The 19,322-nt window shown below is 38.1% G+C and overlaps 1 protein-coding gene across 2 annotated transcripts in view; it reads left to right on the top strand.

The window, feature by feature from the left end:
• Positions 1 to 8,139, top strand: part of PRIM2 (DNA primase subunit 2) — a 133,813-nt gene extending 125,674 nt beyond the window's left edge. For both annotated transcript variants that reach the window (XM_041121013.1, XM_030004955.2), the window contains 2 exons: positions 1,446 to 1,514; positions 7,514 to 8,139. In XM_041121013.1, coding sequence (XP_040976947.1) covers positions 1,446 to 1,514; positions 7,514 to 7,741 — 297 coding nt within the window. In that variant the 3' untranslated portion in view covers positions 7,742 to 8,139. The remainder of the gene's footprint in view (positions 1 to 1,445; positions 1,515 to 7,513) is intronic.
• Positions 8,140 to 19,322: the final 11,183 nt, after the last annotated feature.

Genomic DNA, 19,322 nt, shown 5'->3' with positions numbered 1-19,322 from the left:
TCCAAATCACGTGAAAAATGCTTTTTAAAAAAGTACGTACATATAATATGGTTAGCATTTACTTAAAAATAGAGATACTCTTTTGCACAGCATAGATTTTATTGTAAGGTACAAACAGGAAAACGTAAGTCAATATGTAATTGAAGTGTTTAGAATAGATGAGTTTTCTTCAATCCTTAACTACTTAATGTGACACTATTTTTTTTAGTCAAAGGAGGGAGGAGGTTAAAAAAAAGAAGAAAAAAAAAATATGTACACAGATACTGCCAGATTTCAGACTTCATTGCCTACTTGGCCTGGGCCTTGATCTTTTACAGAAGATTTAAAAGGAGGTGGCAAGAAGGATAGAAGTGTAATCAGTTGGGCTATTACAGAGAAACAATGCGGCTAAGTACTTTCTTGGCAGTGTGTTGCTGTTTTTATCCATTCAGCAAATGTAATTTATTTATACATCTGTCAATAAATACAAGGTGGCATCCAATAATGAGTACAGCAGGGATTTAAGCCAGACTGTATTGCTGTGTTTGACACAAAGGTCAACCTTGGGAAAGGGGCTTGGAATTAACATTTCTTGAAAACTATTTTTCCTTCCACTTGAGGCTATCTCTTAATTCCAGCAATTTTCTCTGTTTGATAAGCAGAGAGAGCATACGTTTTGATTATATAAAGGAGGGAAGAGGTGATGAAACTTTAAAAAATTTCTACCGGCATTGCATTCTGGTGATAAGAATGGGACTTTATGCAGCACGGAAGAGATTACCTGAAGTAGAATTGGGAAGCAAATTGTATTTACAAAAGACGGCATGATTTTCCTAATAGGTGTTCAAAACAGGCTGTTCACTCACATATTCTGCTGAGCTTGACTAGAAATAACTTCATTTCAAAAAGGACAAATCTGATTGAAGGTAAAAGCATTCCCCTCTCACAGATACTTGTCTAAAGGATTTGCATTAAATTTTCTTGATGTGAGCACAGTAGTAGTTTATTCTGCATCTGCATGAACTGGTAACATGGAAAATAAAAATACAAATCATGTCCTTGATTGCTTCATGCTTCAACCACTTGAATTACTAGATTTATGTCTGCAATTATGGAAGAGATGTTGCAATATGATAGTTTGACAATAACTGTCACAATTATATTACCAAAATATACATTCAACTTACTCTTGAAGTTTAGAGTATTGAAATTATGTTTTAAGGATGAGGTGTATCTTCCTGTGGTTTTATCTTGTTTTTAATGTAGCCAGGGTATTTTTAAAGAACTATAGTATGTCTAAATGTTGTCAGTTATTAGTAGGGTACACAGATGTGAAAGAAGTCTTGTGCCGCAAAGTTCCGTGAGGTATTACACAAGGCTGTCATGAAATACCTTGTCATGGTAAGTATAACCAAGATGTATGTGTGCTACTTCTGAACCCTTTATGTTTTTCTCCCTCTGTATAGATCCTGGAATTGGTGAAGGGCATGCATTACCAGCTGGCCTGTCAAAAGTACTTTGAGTTGATGCATGATGTAAGTAGCTCCTAATTTTTGTTATGCTGTAATCACCGTCTTTGTCTTGAGGAAGGCCTTGGAAATCATGCATGAAGTCCAGAGACTATTTGCGGTTCTCGCATCCATCATTAGCTGTCTTGCCTTGTTAGTTTTCATTTCAATAATTTCAGATATTCTTTTGTAATTTTTCTGCATTTATATATTGATCTTATTAATATCCTGAACATTACAAGATGTAGAAAAGGTTATGCTTTCTTCCTGAAAATGTCAATATTGTTGAATTTTATCTATTTCAAGCCATTTAACTTTTTCAATATCCTGTTTTTAATCAAATTTGTGGTTTTTAACCCGTTATGCAAATTTGATATTTTGAGATATACCTTAAAAAATAAACAAAAAGGATCTTAGAAGTGTAATTAAAACTCTAATCTCCCAGCACATACATAGTTAATATTGTTAATGTTCACTTGATGTTTTTTCACATTTTTAGTCATGTGTGATTAGTTTTTAAATCAAGATGAACGTTTGCAGAGCTTTCCCGTTTGCTTAATCATAGGCAAAATTAAAGTAAGATCCTCCACAAAACTGTAAGATAGCCAATGGCCTTAGTCCATCTTCTATGTGATTTCTTGATTCAAAGAACCAGCTTTCGCATTGGTTCAAGATTCCTTGTCATCAAGAAAAAACAAAGCAGCACAGCGCTTCTTATACCTTTGTTCCCTCCGCAACTCAAAAATGGAAACATCCCTTTCAAAAAGCAGACTATGGGACAGCCTTGCTAAAGATATGGATGAGGATTAGATCACCCACTCAGAGACATTTACCATTGACTTTTTTGTTCTTACTGGTTTTCACCTTTGATTTAAATGGAACTGTCTGTCTTCCCAAATTTCCAGCAATCATATATGTGAATGTATAGCAAAGGTATACTCCGAACCAGTACCCGCAGCTATAATCTGAGAGGAACACTTTTTCTTACAGTCTTACAAAATGATAAAACAGGTCTAATAATCTGGAAGGAAATTCAAAATTATGTCCAGTTTGAAATTTCGATAACACTTGTCCTGTGTAAGGCTGTCAGTAGAAACAATGTTTTCCCAAGATGACTGTAAGATCCCACGGTCAACATTCACCAAAGGATAAATCAGCACAGCGCTGAAGATCTGTTGCATTTTAGAAAGCTGTCTTTCCGTTCTTCTATGGCAAATTCTAGAAGAGCATTTTTTTTTTCAGTCTTGTGGTAATATAAATATCTGTCTTTGCTGCTTGCACTAAGAATCATCTTTCTGCTTTGCTGTTGGTAAGTCTCTTCAGCGAGAGAAAGCAGAATGCACAGAAAGGCACTTTATGTAGTTTGAATGGCACATGCTTATGAGGACAATTTTTCACAGGATTTAGCTGTTAAACTTGCTACCAGCCTCCTCGGAATGATTTTTCTGTCCTATAGCTATGTAATTTTTTTTTTCATGGGGTGGACAAAAGATGTGTCTCTGAAGCTGGAGACACCTAATAAAACAATTGAACCCTTGCTTTCCTGTATATGCCTAGCAGAGCTCTTCAGTGAAGGAAATTTCTGAAGAATCAATCAGCATAACATTGATTGTTATTGTTTCTTCAAATAGGTGAATAATCTTAAGTAAAACTTTCCTAGGAATAACGGACTGGTTCACATGGAGAATATAATCTTCAATTATGTAAAAATTTTATTGAGAAAGTGTTTGATATACTTTCAGCGGAGCTGTTAGTGTAATTCTTGACAGTTACAGTGCATATGTCAGTTAGATCTACTATGAATGACGTTGTACTAGAGACTTGCTTAAGATTATGATATTTTTCTAAGTTCATGGGGTCAGTTGCACACTATGTCTACTTAAGGACTCTCTTTGTATTTCTTCCCCATCATCACCTCTTAAGTTTCTATTGCATCTTATGCTGGCAGCAGCTATGCTGTTGGGCTCAGTAGTCCAGTGCTTGGCAGCAAGACTATGCTGGACTAGAGTGAGAATGTTTAGAACTACTTTTTGGGGAGGAGGTGTCTTTGCACCTCAGTGCTGCTGGTTCAAATAGCGTAGGTTACCTAAAAGCAGCTTCTCTGCACATTCAGTGTAAACTGGGCTTATTAACTTTAATGCTATACCTCTCCTGAACCTTTGTTTCACTATCTCACAACCACAAAACAAAGGCAAACATAATTTGTGTGGTCCAGTGCATTGTCTTCAGGCAGGAACTAATGTGTTAAGGAAATGCATGTGTATACAGTCTGTTAAGTCTTTCAATAAGTGTGGGAAAGGAAAGCAGTACTTATAATGCATGAATGGTTTTGACATGTTTTTCTCCTTCTGGGATATTTTAATAAAAATCAAGAATAAGCTATGTTTATATGTGTAGCTAGAGTAAGTATTCTATCAAACACTACCAAAATACTGAAGTACCTTTCTTTATGGTCAAATTTGGATTTTAAGCCATATGGAAAGCATCATAACTGTTTGAAATTCTAATATTTGTACTTGAGTTCATAATAAGCTATTTCATCTTGATTATCCACTTTAGGTAAGTTTTTATTTTGTACTAAAGTGAGGATACAAGGCAACTTACATCAAGTGGAAATGAGACACCCTGAAAATGTAAGCGGCATAACTGTAACCCGAAGTAAATAGTCACAGCAATGAGCAATTCCTTTCATCGTCACAATAGTGGCAAGATTTTATTTTATTTTAGTTGATAGAATTGGATGGCAACTCGAAATAGAGAAACATATTTGCAGACCAAACAGTTCAGAAATCTTGGCTACATATATGCAGTCAAGTAAAAGAGATTGGTGATATCAGCTGTGAACTACTAGTAGGTTAAATTAATGTTCTTGTGGCAGCTTGCCTGTAGAAATAATTAGTGCTTTGAAATCTGACTGTATATAAATCCACTGTATAAATCTACTTTTTTAAGACCCTGAGCATTATGAACAAATAAGAAAGACTAACTGGCTAATGCCTGTGTTAGTTATATTCCAGAGGAACTAATGATGTTGATGCTGTTTGCATGAATATTGCTATATTAATTACTTGTTACAGTTACAGCTGTAACGGCTGATTATTAATATTTATCTGTAAACATTTTATTCTTGCATACTGATATTTTATAGTCCTTGTGTATTTTTAAAAAGTAAATGAAATCTGACACATAGCAAACTTTCTGGTACAGAAGAATCACTTTTGAATAGTTTATTTTAAAAGATCTGCAAAAACCGTTTTTTCTTCGTTCTTTGTGATCAAATCGTGAGAACACTGGACTTTTTTTTTTTTTTTTTTTTTTTTTTTTTTTTTTTTTTAAGGAAAAAAGTGATGTGGTTAATTGATATCATTTACTGTAGCACCATGATTGCTCCACACATTTTTTCTGTAATATCAGCTATAGCATTATGAGCTGTCATTTTAGAAGTTCTTGGTTAAAACCAAAAGATACTATAGGTACAAAATGATAGCTTCAGCTTTTTCAAAACAAGATGTGCTATAGCAGGAATACAAAACTAGATTTTGTGTGAAGCCCAGTATGTGCAAAATGTGTTGAATCCAAAAAAAGTCTTGTGTTAGTATCACCTACTAGATGGAATAAACAGTTCTGGCCAAAGTGACAGGTCTTTTCGCTTGGATCAATACATGTTGTAAACTTAAATTTTTGACTGCCCAGAAAATACGTTTTTCTTTGGGCATAGGGGATTCCAGATGGATTTACAGGTGTAAATGGATAAAGCAGTTAGGGAAATCTAGTTCCTCTGTTTCTGGTAGTAAGTTTCAGGTAACTTATAATTAAGTTAATGATGCAGCTTTTAAAACTGATGTGCTTTGATCTGTATTACCTAAAAGCATTGTAAAACTTATATAAAGTAACATGAGCAGTCTAACATAAAAAAGCCAGGAAATTTGTTTTAGCTTCACGTCCATTTTTGTGGTCAAATTTCTTGTGTATTTCCAGCCAGAGCAGAATATTTTTATTCAGAGAACCTTGTTGAAAATTACGCAGAACAGATTTGTTTATGTATCACTATATCACAAATGAAGATGATGATGATGAACAAAACTTACCCTTTCTCTCTTCAGGCTCTTAAAAAAAAGGTGATAAAATGGGCAGAATTCTTTTAATTAAAATAGGGTACATGCAGTCATATTAAATTTTAACTAACAACCTGTAAATAGCTTTTAGCCAGATACTGTCAGTCACCTCTGAGAACATGGTTGTAGGCTCTGTTCATACAATGAGCTGCTTTTACAGCTTACTCCAATTTGTTGGTGAGAGAAGAATTTAGAACAAAATTAGGAGTTACAAAGTGAGCCTTAAATTGGTCTGAAGAAAACTGAGATTTTAAGGTTAAAAATAATAGAACTAATTAAGAGCTGCTTCTAGGAAAGCCAGCTTTTCACTGTATCACTTCTTTTTTTAAGCCTTTTTGGTGCAAAGAAGTAATTTAGTTCCCACATAATGGAAATTGGAGCATGGATGAAAGATGACTGGATGAAATTCATCCAGATACGACTGAAATGAAACTCGATGGTGGCTTCAGGTTTCTTCTTTTTTACTTTGTGTCTTTTATTTTGAGTGCCAAATTAGCGTGGTAGGCCTGTCACTTATAGCTAAGATTTTTCAAGCAAGGTCACTTACTACAGTTGCTAATGTCTTTTTTGTGTCTGAATTAGATTTTGTTACACGTTGCCATTTTCTGACAGAGCTAAGCTAGGTGGTGGGAATGCATTGAATCAGGGTTCCATTTAAAACACACATTGATTCTCTGCTTTATGATCTTTCACAAGTGGCTGAAATTTAACCTGATGGGTTTTGGCATATCAGATCAGCCACAGTATATGTCCTTATGAGATGCTGTGTGTGTGCAAAGTTGCTTGTTATGCTTGAATTGGTCCCACCCTTCTGGGAAAAAGAGAAGGTAGTGGGAGCAGAAAATTACCAGTATATGGCTCTTAGTCTTCCTTGGTTTCTTGTATCCCAGGTTTGGGAAGTTTTCCAATGTTTTTTAAAAGCAGTATTTTTCTAAAAATGTTCTTAGCATTCACATGACCTGATGGGCAGATAGAAGGTGCAGATTGCCTGAATATGAGGTGGAAGCACCTGTTAAAGTAAGCATTTTCAACTTCTGAGGCCCTGAAAAGAGCTACAAGGGTTATAATTGAGATTTCTGGTTAATATGTCAGAATAGCTTACTTTTAAAGCTGAAAGCTTTGTTCATTTGAAATACTTGATGAGCATTAATTTAATGTTCATTTATCAAATAATTATGGAGCTGAAAGAATGCACCTCCTAAGTGGAAAGGAACAATAAAAATATGCTGCACCTTATGCTAGTTTTCTGTGTTCTTTTCCACTGAAGACTAAATGTTCTTTGGTACTGGTGGTGCATCTAGTGTCAGGATGGTGATGTTGGCACTGATGGAGCAGAGATAAGCTTGATCTATTGGGCTTCTATCTTAGCCTGCTGCCTTGTAAATATTGCATTTGTGGCTACTGGAGAAAACAGGGGAAGAGATGAAGCTACCTGTTTCCATTCACAGTTTCACACTGATACTTAAGATCTAGATTTATATTGTGCAGTTGTTACAACTTATAGTGGTATATCAATATATATTCTCTACTGCCATTTGCACTCTAGACTTGTCTCAGTCCCTCTTTTGGGTAGGGAAATGCTGTTTTAAGGTGTAGGTTCAATTGTCCTACATCTGTAAAGGTAGGACAGATGGGGTGTTTTTTTTCTTTACTACAGCAAAGACAATGTGAAATACTGTTTTGAATGTGCCAAAGCAGTTGTTTTATTTCTAACATGAAGGAAGAAATTTTGTGATGAAAGTAAATCTGTGTCATGCTAATATTTACTGGGACAGTATTTACAAATTGATGCATTTTTCTTCAACAAAATCAGAACTTATTAAATTGCTAATTAATTTGTTCTTGACTGTGGAAAAGATGACTTTTTGAAATAAATATAATAACTCACTGTTCCTTTCCTTTTATGTGCAGGTTGATGACATTGGGTTTTCTTTGAATCATCCTAATCAGTATTTTACAGAGAGTCAAAGACTATTAAGTGGTGGTAGAGAACTGAAGAAGGAACCAAGTAATTCAGGAAACTCTCAACAAAAAAATAATAGTCAGGAAAGCATGAATTCAAATTCTGCTCCCACCTCTTCAAATACAACAGCTGATGCAGAACTGGAAGGACTGGAGGCATACTTCACTGAAGACTAAGCAGCTGTGTTATTTGGGTTTTTTGTTTTGGTTTGGGGTTGTGGGTTTGTTTGGGTTTTTTTTCCCCTTTCTTTCATTCTTTCCCTTTTCTAGCTGAATTTGCCCCTATACTCAGGAATATGCACTTCACTACCTGGAAGACGCAGGCATTTAGTGCTTTGAATAGGCTGAAGAAAAGAAAGATAGATACTGAAGCTGTAATTGCATCCAGTACTTACTCTTGCTGCTTTAGGATACTGTTTTATATGGCATGTTGAAGGGTGGGAAATGAAAGTTCCTTCCCAATTATTAGGTGATTTTTGTCTGACTTACCTTTTTTTTTTTTTTCTTCAAAATGTTTAAATATTTTTATCCCATTTTGTGGTCACTTTTTTATGTTTCTTCTTAATAAATAAATTGCAAAGCAAAAGTTTGTGGTATTTTCTTTTTAGCTGTATTTGGATGGTAATTAAGTAGGAGTTCTTATGATCAAAATTACCCTCTGGAGGAGTCTGTCTCTTTTCTATGTGAGGAGCTGAGGGAAATCAGCTTCCTAATTTGTGTACCTTGACACTAAATTTAGAGAGCCAGTTTTGGTGCTTGAAATAGAACATAAGCAGAGTTTAGACACCTGTATGTAAGAAGGTAATCCAAAAAACTGATGCTCCACCAACTGACTCATCTTGAAGAAGGTAAAAACTTACTACCGTATATTCCTTTTCAATTTTAAAGTTTCCTCAATGTCTGAGCGTGGCTGGAGCCTCCTGTGTCCTGCTAAGCGAAACAGCTGTCTGAACGCAGGTTTGGGTCACCTATATTCCACCCATTCCACCAAAGCCCAAGTCACCTAGCACAGGAACGGCATGCAATCAAGCAGTGGCCACTGGGCAGTGGGTGGAAGCTCTAAGTAGAGCTGGTATTTTATATCATGCTGTTAGAGTATTCTCCCGGGGATTTGGAAGGCCTGCATTTTATTTTATCTGATGTTTAAGGGGTTTCAAGACGACATTTCCCCTTCTCTGGAGGGTGACCTAGCTACTGGTATAGATTGGTAACCACATAAACACAGTATTGTCATTGCTAGTAGTTTGTATTAACTCTGCAAGGCCTTAGCATGAAGACTGACTGAGCTTGATTTATCTGGGCTTATCTTGCCCTACCTGAAGCTTTGTTTTAGCCATAACAGCAACTGTCAAGTGACAGCCTAACTTTGTACAATTGTGTAGTGTACTACCTATGTTTATGATGATTTTGATATATTTCTGTAGCTAATGGCTAGTAGTAAGTAGTTATTTTGCATAGAATCATTTAATCTATGATCTTAGGTGCCAGAGGCCCCATGGACATAAACGAATCGCTCATGGCCAAGTGCTGATCCTTAAAGAAATACAACATAAAGAGTTGTGCCAAACAAGTTTTTAGGGGTAAGAGAAGAAAGAACAAATGTGCAACGTGAGTAAACCACGCTATATATAATTATTTGGCTGTAATGTGGAATTGTCAGACCAATGAAGAAAGAACAGTGAGTAGAACATTTTTGGAAGTGTGTAGTATTACCTCAGGTGGACTTTAGAGAGAAGAAAGAACAATCCCCACCATCAGCATCCTGCTACTCCTGATGAACACCGTGGGACCCTGACCATGTGCTGTTGATGCCAGGACCCCAAGGGGTGGTGGAAAGGTGTGTGCAACAGATACGAGGGAGTGTGTGAGTATGTAACGTTTGCTAGTTGTATTATGTTAGAGGTTTTATTTTCTCTACAATAATTGACGGATTTAGACATTTAATATTGTGACTGGACTAAAGGCTATTTGGTTACTGTTAAGATTTTGGGCTAACTCTAAATCTTTGCTTTTCCATACGTAGAGCGTTCCTGTAAGGGCACGTAACTCGCACAGGGCTAGCGCAAGACCAGGCTTTAAAAACAAAGCATGTCGTCTGTGGTTAGAAGAGGATCTGCCGGGGTTCGCCGTTGCTCTTCTCTTCCCTGAGTTATTCCTCGGTTTATTTTTAGCCACTGCTTTGTGTAGACGACCAAACCCCACACCGCTCTGGATGCCAGCTGTTCAAGGGAGCGGCAGAGCTGCAGCCTGAGCAAAGGCCCTGCGCCCGGGCCCTGCAGGGCGCTGGGGGTCCTGGGCCCAGGGGCCCGGAGCTGCGCGCCCACCGTGGGCCTGCCTTCTCCTGTCGGATGAGCTCCTGGCAGCACCCCGCCTGAGGTGTGGAAGTCCGCTGGTGGGGTTGGAGGGTTGGGAAACTCGGCCTCGGGGTTTTGAAGTGTCCTGGCAAGCGGCGAGGGTCCTCTGGCTCCCTGAGCTGGAGGTGCCTTAGTGGACGTGGTGGACCCTCCTCACAGGAGCGGAACTCTTCCAGACCTGCGGCGAGGTTCACATTCCTAAGTGGGACGGCTGGGAGATGGAGGAGGTGGTCGAGGCACTGAGCGCAGGGGGTGTTCCCCAGCCGAGGGGATTTCTGATGCGGTAGAAAAGTTTCTGTTACGGCCTAACCCTACCCGTGTGGGCTCCGTCACTCGCTGTGTGGATAAAACTCCCAGCTCTGCGTTTCTGAGCTCCGCGCGTGCTTTGAAATCCGTTATGCTGGGAATGAGCTGCTTGTTCTTGGATTCCACAGTGGATTGCTACGTCAGCAGAATAAAGTTATTTTTAGGAATTCAAGCATAAAATTTAAAAAATAAGTCTCTATTACAAGGAAGAGAATAGATCCACACAGATCCTCTGAACGAAAAATCTTAATCTGAAATGCAACAAATGTAACTGTACGTGACAAAGCCTTTGTCCTTCATTGGTTTACTTCATTATTGTGAGTTTACCTCTCTTGATTAATAGTACTACAAATTGCTTTAAACTATATTTTCTTCCCTTTTATTGCCTGTCAGGAGGACTATAATAAAATATATAACAGAAAAATGTACAAATTATAGCATACAGTTACAAGTAGCTAGCAAAGGACTGAAATTAATGCTTTGGTTGCTATTTGAAGAAAATGGCAATTTATTTTCATATTGCATACTTTTTGACCGTTTTGGTTTGTCTTTGAAAGCAGAATATTTTGAACTTGATAATGTGGAAAAATCAAAAATGAGAATCCTCCTTTTGAGCAGTTTGACACTGAGGAGCTTTAAACTCTTACTGCTTTGTAAATACAGTAAGAATCACTTGTTCCTTGATTATAGAGCTGTTTGAGATTAGAAAGGAAAAATCACTAAGAATATGTAAATCATTCAGTTGAAAACATTCCCTGCATTGTAGTAGTGCTATTAAAAATAGCATTTAGTCACAAGAGAAGGATTCTGAAAACCCAGTGACCCTGATATGATTATGCAGTAGTCAGAAATAACAACAAACCAAATAAGCAAATAAACCAATAACCAAACCAAACCAATAATCAAACCAACCCCCACAAAATCCCAAATGCTACTCTTTCACAAGTTGAAAAGAAAATGTATTTCTGCAATAAAGCATTGCAGATGGATCTATTTGCAAGCATCAACTCTCCTAAGTGAATCTTTAAAGTAAATTTTGTTATATTTTGCTACTTGAAAAAAAGCAGGAGACACACAAACATCTAAAGTTTGAAACTGTTCTGACAAGACACTTCTGTGTTCTGGATCAGTAAAGGAGATACTAAGGTAATACTTGGTTGTGTTTTTGAGGGGATTCACTGTGCCAAAAGATAGCCCTGTGCAGCCATGGTGCTCATATAGGAAGTACTCTTCTTTACGACATCCGATCTTAAATTACCATGGTTAAATTTAGAGGCGGGTGTTTGAAAAGGGCTGCCGGTCCACAGCTTGTGATCTTTTGAAGTGCTAGCATCAAAGACAAGAAAACAGTCTCTGACTTCACCGCCTTTCAAGATCTAATGAAGAGAACTTCATTATTGGGTGTTCTGCAGAAGGAAGGTGAGGAGCTCACAGGTTGGCTGTGACTTACGAAGTGCTCTGCTGAGGTGCGGAGTGCTGCCTCGGCAAGGGGAACAGCAGGGGCAGCTGTTACCATCATGGCACGATAGGAGCGGGTCCACGCAGGAAAAGCGTTGGTGCTGACCACGTGGCGTTCCTTCTGGGCATGTTTTGGGAGTTTGACTAGTTTTAGTCTTACAGTATGGCTGGAGTGGGCATTAGGAGATAGAGGAGCGTTGCAGAGTGTGCCTTTTGGGTGGATTTCTTCCAGAAGGAATCCGGTTTGCATGCTCCCAGACCAATCAGCAGTGCAAGCCAAAGCAGAGGCAGTGGGGATGACTGAGAGATTCCCTTGAAGATGGTGAACATTTCAGTCAGTCTCAAGCCCATGTAATTGAAAGAGACATGGCAGCAAGAATACGTGTAGAGGATGAGATAGGGCAACGCGTTTGCGACGCAGGTACTTGCTCTGTGGTGCTGCTCTTTTCACATGGCTGTGAAATGTAAAATTTCTTGTGGTTTCTACTATCAAAATACTCAGGGAAGTTTAACATATCAAAGATTCTACTATTTGAAAAACCTGTTTTCCCACAAATCTGGTAATATGCTAAATACAATAAAAGGATTCCAGAACCCCAGGTTTAGCGCCCTGGTTTTTTTTCACTTTAACCAAGGAAGGAAAACACTTAAAACCTTGCACCTATGGCAAAAAACTTTTAGTTTTACTTAGACATGTTGGCCTGTCAAGGACATTTATGTTACCTGGGTTGCTATCATCTTCTGGCTTCCTGGCCCAGATTTGTTGCAGGGATGTAAAACTTAAGAGTTCATTTACGCTTTTTGTTTCTTCCCTACATGTACCTAAACCATTAGGGCAAGGCAGATGTAATGCAGAGCTTTTGGGCAAGCTTATCGCAATATAATTACTGATGCTTTCCTTGTTTTCCCTAGTGCACATCTAATGAATTACAGCTAGACAGATGAAGTCAAGGTCTCATTATGTGAGTGGTTCTTTTGGGTAGATTTCACATCGTGATCCTTAAGATTTTATTTATTTTTTTTAAAGCATATATAGAATATTCTAAAATGTTTGTCTATTTCAAGCCTCTTAAAAATCCACAAAAGAATAACTTTGTCCTTTTAGGTCATCGTATGGGGTTTTTTTTTGTCTCCTCTTTTTACCACACTGTGGGTCTACTGAATAACTGGCATCTTTGAACTAACCTCTGCTGTTCACAGTCTCCTTATTTCACCATCCTGTGTATTCCTCCTTATCTGCTACAAAATAGATGTTACTGATGGTGGTTTTTAGAACTTGTATGAAGTCCACTACTTAGTTCACATTAGCAGAGTAACCCGTCCTTGCTGCCATCCTTGCCAGTCTCTGCCTCTCATGTTTTATTATCCCTTCCACTCTACAAAATGTTATCATCCTTCACTGGCCCGTCTGAATCTGAAGCCTAGTTCATGTCAGTGGATCCCTGCTTTTAACAGACCATTTTGAGAATATTAACCTTTCTTTCCACTTGGATCTGCACTCTTGAAGTACTCTTGGTAATGGTATTATCTCAACATCGAAACTTCTACCTTTGGTATCTAGTTGACAAAAAGAAAAATAAAGACTTTCACCCCTTAGCACACTTATTTGCTAAGATTTCTTTAAATCCCTCAAATGCTGAAGGATCTAAGGCATTTGAATTGGTCAAAGGTTATGATCAATGGGTGTAATTCAATCCCCCAAGGAACCTGAAGCATTTATGTAGGTAAACTGATTGGAAAACAGGTATAAAAATGGCTGGAATAATGTCAAGAGTGAATTGTAGCTGGGAAATATGTAGGAATAGATAACCTAAATACTAACTTGTTAACAGAGGAAGCACTGGAAGACTTTAGAAGTGGGTTAGGGTAGGTGAAAAGTAGATCAATAGCAGAGACAGGAAGGTGATATCGATGTAGGTCTGTCGAGGGAGAGAAGGACTTGGTGATTAGGCTGCAAAAAGCAGGAAGATACATGAACTCTCAATATCTCTTAAAAATGATAACTACAATGAAAGCATCACAAGATGTTGTGTGTCTAGCTGAAATGGAAGTTCTCAGCCAAATTGAAGATGTTTTGTCATATAATCACAAACCTTGATTAAGATGCTTCATGAACATGGGATAGTGAGAGGGACGTTAGTATAGCAGAAGCAGGTATGGCACAACCTTAGTATTTATTTTTTAGAAGAACATTACTTTCTGATCAGGATCAGAGTTGTATCATGGGAGGTGTTCCCCAAACAGAAAGTCTCTGCCATTCTTAATGGCAGCACTTATAAAGTGAACTTCAGTAAAAATCAAGTTAGATCAGAAGAAATGTCTTTGCTGAAACTGAATTGGTCAAATTGATGCATGAACTACTGGATGAAATGTAATGGTCTGTGTTGCACTGTTCAAAGTAGATGATCCGACTGGCCCTTTGGGCCATTAAAGTCTATGACACTTGGATTTATTTTTATGTTTAATAAGAATTTAATCTTCCAAGCTGCAGAGTGTCCTTGGTTCAGACAGCTGCTCTAGTGCTTTTGGGTAGAATATAGAGGCAATCTAAGCAGAGAGCCCTGAGAGTTAGAAACGTGTGATTCAGCCACTCAGTGTTCAGGTCTTTGGAGTGTCAGTGGTTTGGCCAACTACAGTTTTCAGAGAAATGGTTGGCTGTAGAAAAATACCAGGAAACTGGCTGAATGACATTAATTCTACCCTGATCTCTGGAGTTAGAGCATAATTAAATATATGTAAAGTTCTTAATGTGCTGTAGGTAAAAAATAGTTATAATTGCTGTTGCTATATGATTTTGAATGGAAAATGGAGAATCCATGTCAACTGTGACTTAGAAAGGAGGCTGGGAGTTTCTTACACTGTCTCTCTGTTAAATCAGGAGGCACTGTTGAAGGTAATGGTTTTATCTACAGTTGATCACATCTCTTTATTATGATGTCCTAAGTGGTGATTGTAAAACTGCATTTTTCAGGATCTAGCATTAATAGAAATATAATTTTTGACAGCTGGGGAACTTTTCACTTGGATTTAGGTATTCACCTAGGGTCTTGCTTCTCACAGTTTCATCACTATTACAGCATATCAAGAATAAGAAGTACAAATATCTGAATCAACATACAAATAGTAAAAGTAAATTCTATTATTTAAATATATGCTTCAGATCAGTTATAGGGTGTGTAATAAGAGTTACAATAGTTGATATACTCAGTATATTTAGAAATGAGCCTTGAAAAAAACCTCTCCCCTTTTTGATGTTAATTTAAAGAATATTATAATTCTGTTTTGTAAAAATTTCAAATGTATTATGCAGTGGAAAAATACATTTGAATGTCCTTTTTAATTTAATCACTGATTTTTGTGGACTTTCTCTCCATTGCCTCTATATTTTGGCTTAAACAGACTTTATGAGATATGTTAGGCCTTACATTGAAACCGCAGGATTTTGCAACTTTGGATTAAATAATGTCACTTCATTCATTTTCTCTTCACGCATCAGCTAGAAAAAAGTCCCCACACAATAAAAATTTTGAAGACCTTCATAGGCCATATGAAATGAACTCCTCCCTTTGCCCTTCTAAAGTTCCCACCAAATGAAATAAGTGCATATAGATAAAAAAAAATCTAAGCAAATTTTCTTGTAAACACATTTGACCAACTTTCTGTAGAAGTTCCCCTATTACACCCAGGAGGCCTCATGACAGTTTATTTGTGCCAGTTCTAGGCGCAATGTTTTTCTTTTGATCTCCAAATTGTTTTGCAGCATATGTAAATGGAACTTCACTTCTGAGGGGAAACCAAACCAACCTCACTATCCTTATGAGAAATGAAAATAGTAGAATATGCAGCCTGCTTAATTGCTTCCAAACTGAAGGTCAAAGTGATCTGAAGCACAGCCACTGATCTGGCATATCCAAATTGATTATGAAGCAGATCTGATGGGATATCGACTCTTTTTAACTGTGATGTGGGCTCCCAGCACATATCAAATTAAGTGGCAGAGGAGAGAAGAGCCGCTTGTTTCCTGTAGGTAGTTGAAAACTATTTTAAAGCAGTTCACCTGTGCGATACTTACTTAAGGTGCTTAAATACAGAACTGGGAGGGGAAAATCATATCTCTGTATACCATACCATATAGCTGTATAACTGGTTCTGCTAAAGTGCTGTTGATAAATGGGTTTTGTGTCTGAAAAAACAATAGCTGTAGTGGTAACAGGCCTTTCATATATTTGCAAGCAATGTTCTTGCCACATGATTATTTCATTACATGATAGGTTCAATATTTACTAAACTGTCTGTTGTGCAGAATTTAGAACACACTAAGCCCAGTTCTCCAGGAATGCTGCTCAAATCTCTGCAGTAATCCCTGCCACCAGCACTCTGGGTTCTCAGTTCAGACCTAGTTTCTCAAAAGGATAGTTAGTAGTTGATCTTATAGAATCGTTTAGGTTGGAAAAGACCCTTAAGATCATCGAGTCCAACCCTTAACCGAACACTGCCAAGTCCACCACTAAACCATGTCCCTAAGCACCATGTCTACATGTCTTTTAAATACCCCCAGGGATGGTGACTCAACCACTTCCCTTCGCAGCCTGTTCCAATGCTTGATAACCCTTTCAGTGAAGAAATTTTTCCTAATATCCAACCTAAGCCTCCCCTGGTGCAACTTGAGGCCATTTCCTCTTGTCCTATCTCCAGCCACCTGACGGCAGAGACCATCACCCACCTCACTACAACCCCCTTTCAGGCAGTTGTAGAGAGCAATCAGGTCTCCCCTCAGCCTCCTCTTCTCCAGACTAAACCACCCCAGTTCCCTCAGCCGCTCCTCACAAGACTTGTGCTCCAGACCCCTCACCAGCTTCGTTGCCCTTCTCTGGACACGCTCCAGCACCTCCGTGTCTTTCCTGTAGCGAGGGGCCCAAAACTGAACACGGTACTCGAGGTGCGGCCTCACCAGTGCCCAGTACAGGGGGACGATCCCTGCCCTGCTCCTGCTGGTCACGCTATTTCTGATACAAAATTATTTTTGAACATGTAGCAAACTCTAGAAATGCTTTTTTCCTTATTAGAATTCAGTGCCATTTAAAAAATTTTATTTCCACTCTTCAGCTGTAGTGATCTAGTATTTCCAGGTAATGTTGAAAAAAAGAATTTTTTAAAAAGCTTTTAATCACATTTAAACTGTTTGGAAAAATGCTGCATTTCTTAATTACAGTCTCTTCCTAAAGTTTCTTAAAGTCAGTTGGATCTTATTGCCAGTGATGAAATTTGTTCCCAATAAGTTACTACTTTCCCTTCATGTTAGTAGACCTAAACCTGACCAAGTCACTAGTCTTCCTCACTGAGAATGGCTGCAAGAACCATTTCCTCTAATAAAAATTACCTGAGGAGTGTTTCTCTAGCCTGCAAGAACAGTATCTTAAAATGGAAAAGAAAGTAGTAGTCCTATATATAGTGTTAGTTGTTCAGTTGTCACCTTCTTAATCATCAAAACTATAGAGAACATTTAATTACTGAGACCTGATGTTGTCCATAAACCTGGAAGAAATGTCTAAATGAGTGCAACCAAAGCTTTAGTAAAGACCATTTTTAACAGACATTGTTAAACTGACATGATAAAGAAGTGAATAGACCCTTTCTGCTTTACTGAGCAAGATTTATACTGCAATTGGTGTCAGCTGATGTCTTAACAGAGCTGCGATTCATAGTATCAGACTAAAGTGTTTGTTCTTCATGACTTTATTCAGCTGAGGATTATGAACTCAGGTCTGCCAGGCAGGTGGACTGTGCAGTGTACCTTGACGAGCTGCTTAGAAAACTCAGAGATCTTACATGAAGTTGAATGCTCAGTGTATAAATGAGATAATATAATAATCAAGTAGATTTGGACTAACATTTTTAATTGTGTGAACTAAAATTAAGTGGTAGGACTATACTAGAAGTATCTTATTTCCTCTCTCTACCAGTAAGTTGAAGGTTGTTGGCATTCCCTTCAATTCCAGATGTCTAAATATTTTAATTAAAACCAAACAAACATCACCACCACATGCTATTCCTGGGTGCTTTTGAAGAGTTTTAATTTTCAACTGTCGCTGAATGATTGTTTTGGGAATGAAAAGTTGGCTCTTCTCTGTACTCTAAATAAATAAATGCATTTGGCGTATCTTTTCAATGTGTCATGGTGTTAATGTCTTCATGGTTCACTGTGGTGAGAGTCTTGCATGCAAATCCTTGAATCATGCTTAACCTAAATCTACTCTCTGGAAGTGGTTTTTTGCTTGTGTGGATAATTTGCAGTGCTTCACTGAGCAGAATCTACAGCATGAATTAGCTGTATGGCTGAATTGTGCCTGTGGAAGGAAAATGATTAAAGCCATGGGTTACTCTGCATCTGCTGGTTCTGCCAGGTGGAAGACTGAAATCTATTAAACGTATACTTCTAAAATAGTCTCCGCGGGATGTTTGTTCTTCCCAGGGGTGAAGAAAGGAGTGTGAGGTTTCTGTTGGCAATCACTCCTGCTGTTGCTCATGATTCAGAGCAGTTGTTAGCACTGAAAGGAATCCGGCCTGGTCCCTGGGGTCACAAGGTGGCTTTGGAATAGGGAAGGGAGGGATAAAAGCATCAATATGTTTATTTCTGGCATGGATGAACTGGTTGTGAAGTAGTGAGCTAAGTGGGACATGGGCTGTAAACTGCATGTGTCAAGAAGAGCCATCAGATCCCTAGAAAAACAGGAGGTCTTGTGAGTGATGTCTGAAGGACTTTTTTTACAACTCATGATTATTAGAAGACAAATATCTCAAAAAAAAAAAAAAAAAAAAAGTCCTGTATAGCTTTTCATTTCTATGAATGCACAGAATCACACTATCAAAAGAATTGTGATGTTAAAACTGGTTGCTTAGCATAAAAGAAAAAATATATTAAGAACACCCTTGCCCATAAGCAAAATAGTATGAAGTGATCATTTTAAGGTGTAGTATTAATGATTACAGGCTGCTCTTGCTATTCACAGCTACTAATGGATGTGTGATTCAACCACAAGAGCTTTTTTCCTTTGGCAGGCAGCAGGCCTTTCCATTTGTGCGTGTTCTCTCTGAGCAGAGTTTCAGTGGAAAACACTCCCTAGATGGGTTTTTGATGTCAGGTTTGCTCTTCAAAGCAGGTTTGGCTTAATGGAAACATTCAGATGAACTTCATGTTGTCGATGTCTCCTTTTGTGTGTTCTGTGTTCAGGGAATCAGGAAGAGGGAAAACACGCACCGGGAATGTGTGAAGACCCATCTGCTTCCTTCATTGGTCTGTAGGAAGCCAAAGGTTGCTTAAATGACAACTACTCACCAGAGCTGCAGCATTTTGGTCAATGGATGTTGTAAGAAAGATCATTTTTTCCCAAAGAAGAACACAATTTCTATTTCTTAATCTCCAGCGCAATACTGAGATGCCGTGTGCTGTGGATTGCTATCCTGTGACTTTAGAGCATCGACAGACTGGAGTCTGACAAAAACAAGGTGTCTTTCCCTGAAGGACAAAAACTGTCTGGATTCATTTAATCTGCTGCTGCAACAACACACTTTTCTCTGTGGCAGATGCATGCTGTAGGGAGCACACGGTGCAAAGTGCAAAGAAGTGCAGCACTTGGCAT

Source organism: Aquila chrysaetos, chromosome 2 (assembly GCF_900496995.4).
Source record: "Aquila chrysaetos chrysaetos chromosome 2, bAquChr1.4, whole genome shotgun sequence".
Classification (NCBI taxonomy): domain Eukaryota; kingdom Metazoa; phylum Chordata; class Aves; order Accipitriformes; family Accipitridae; genus Aquila; species Aquila chrysaetos.
This window is presented reverse-complemented; position numbering and strand designations above follow the sequence as displayed.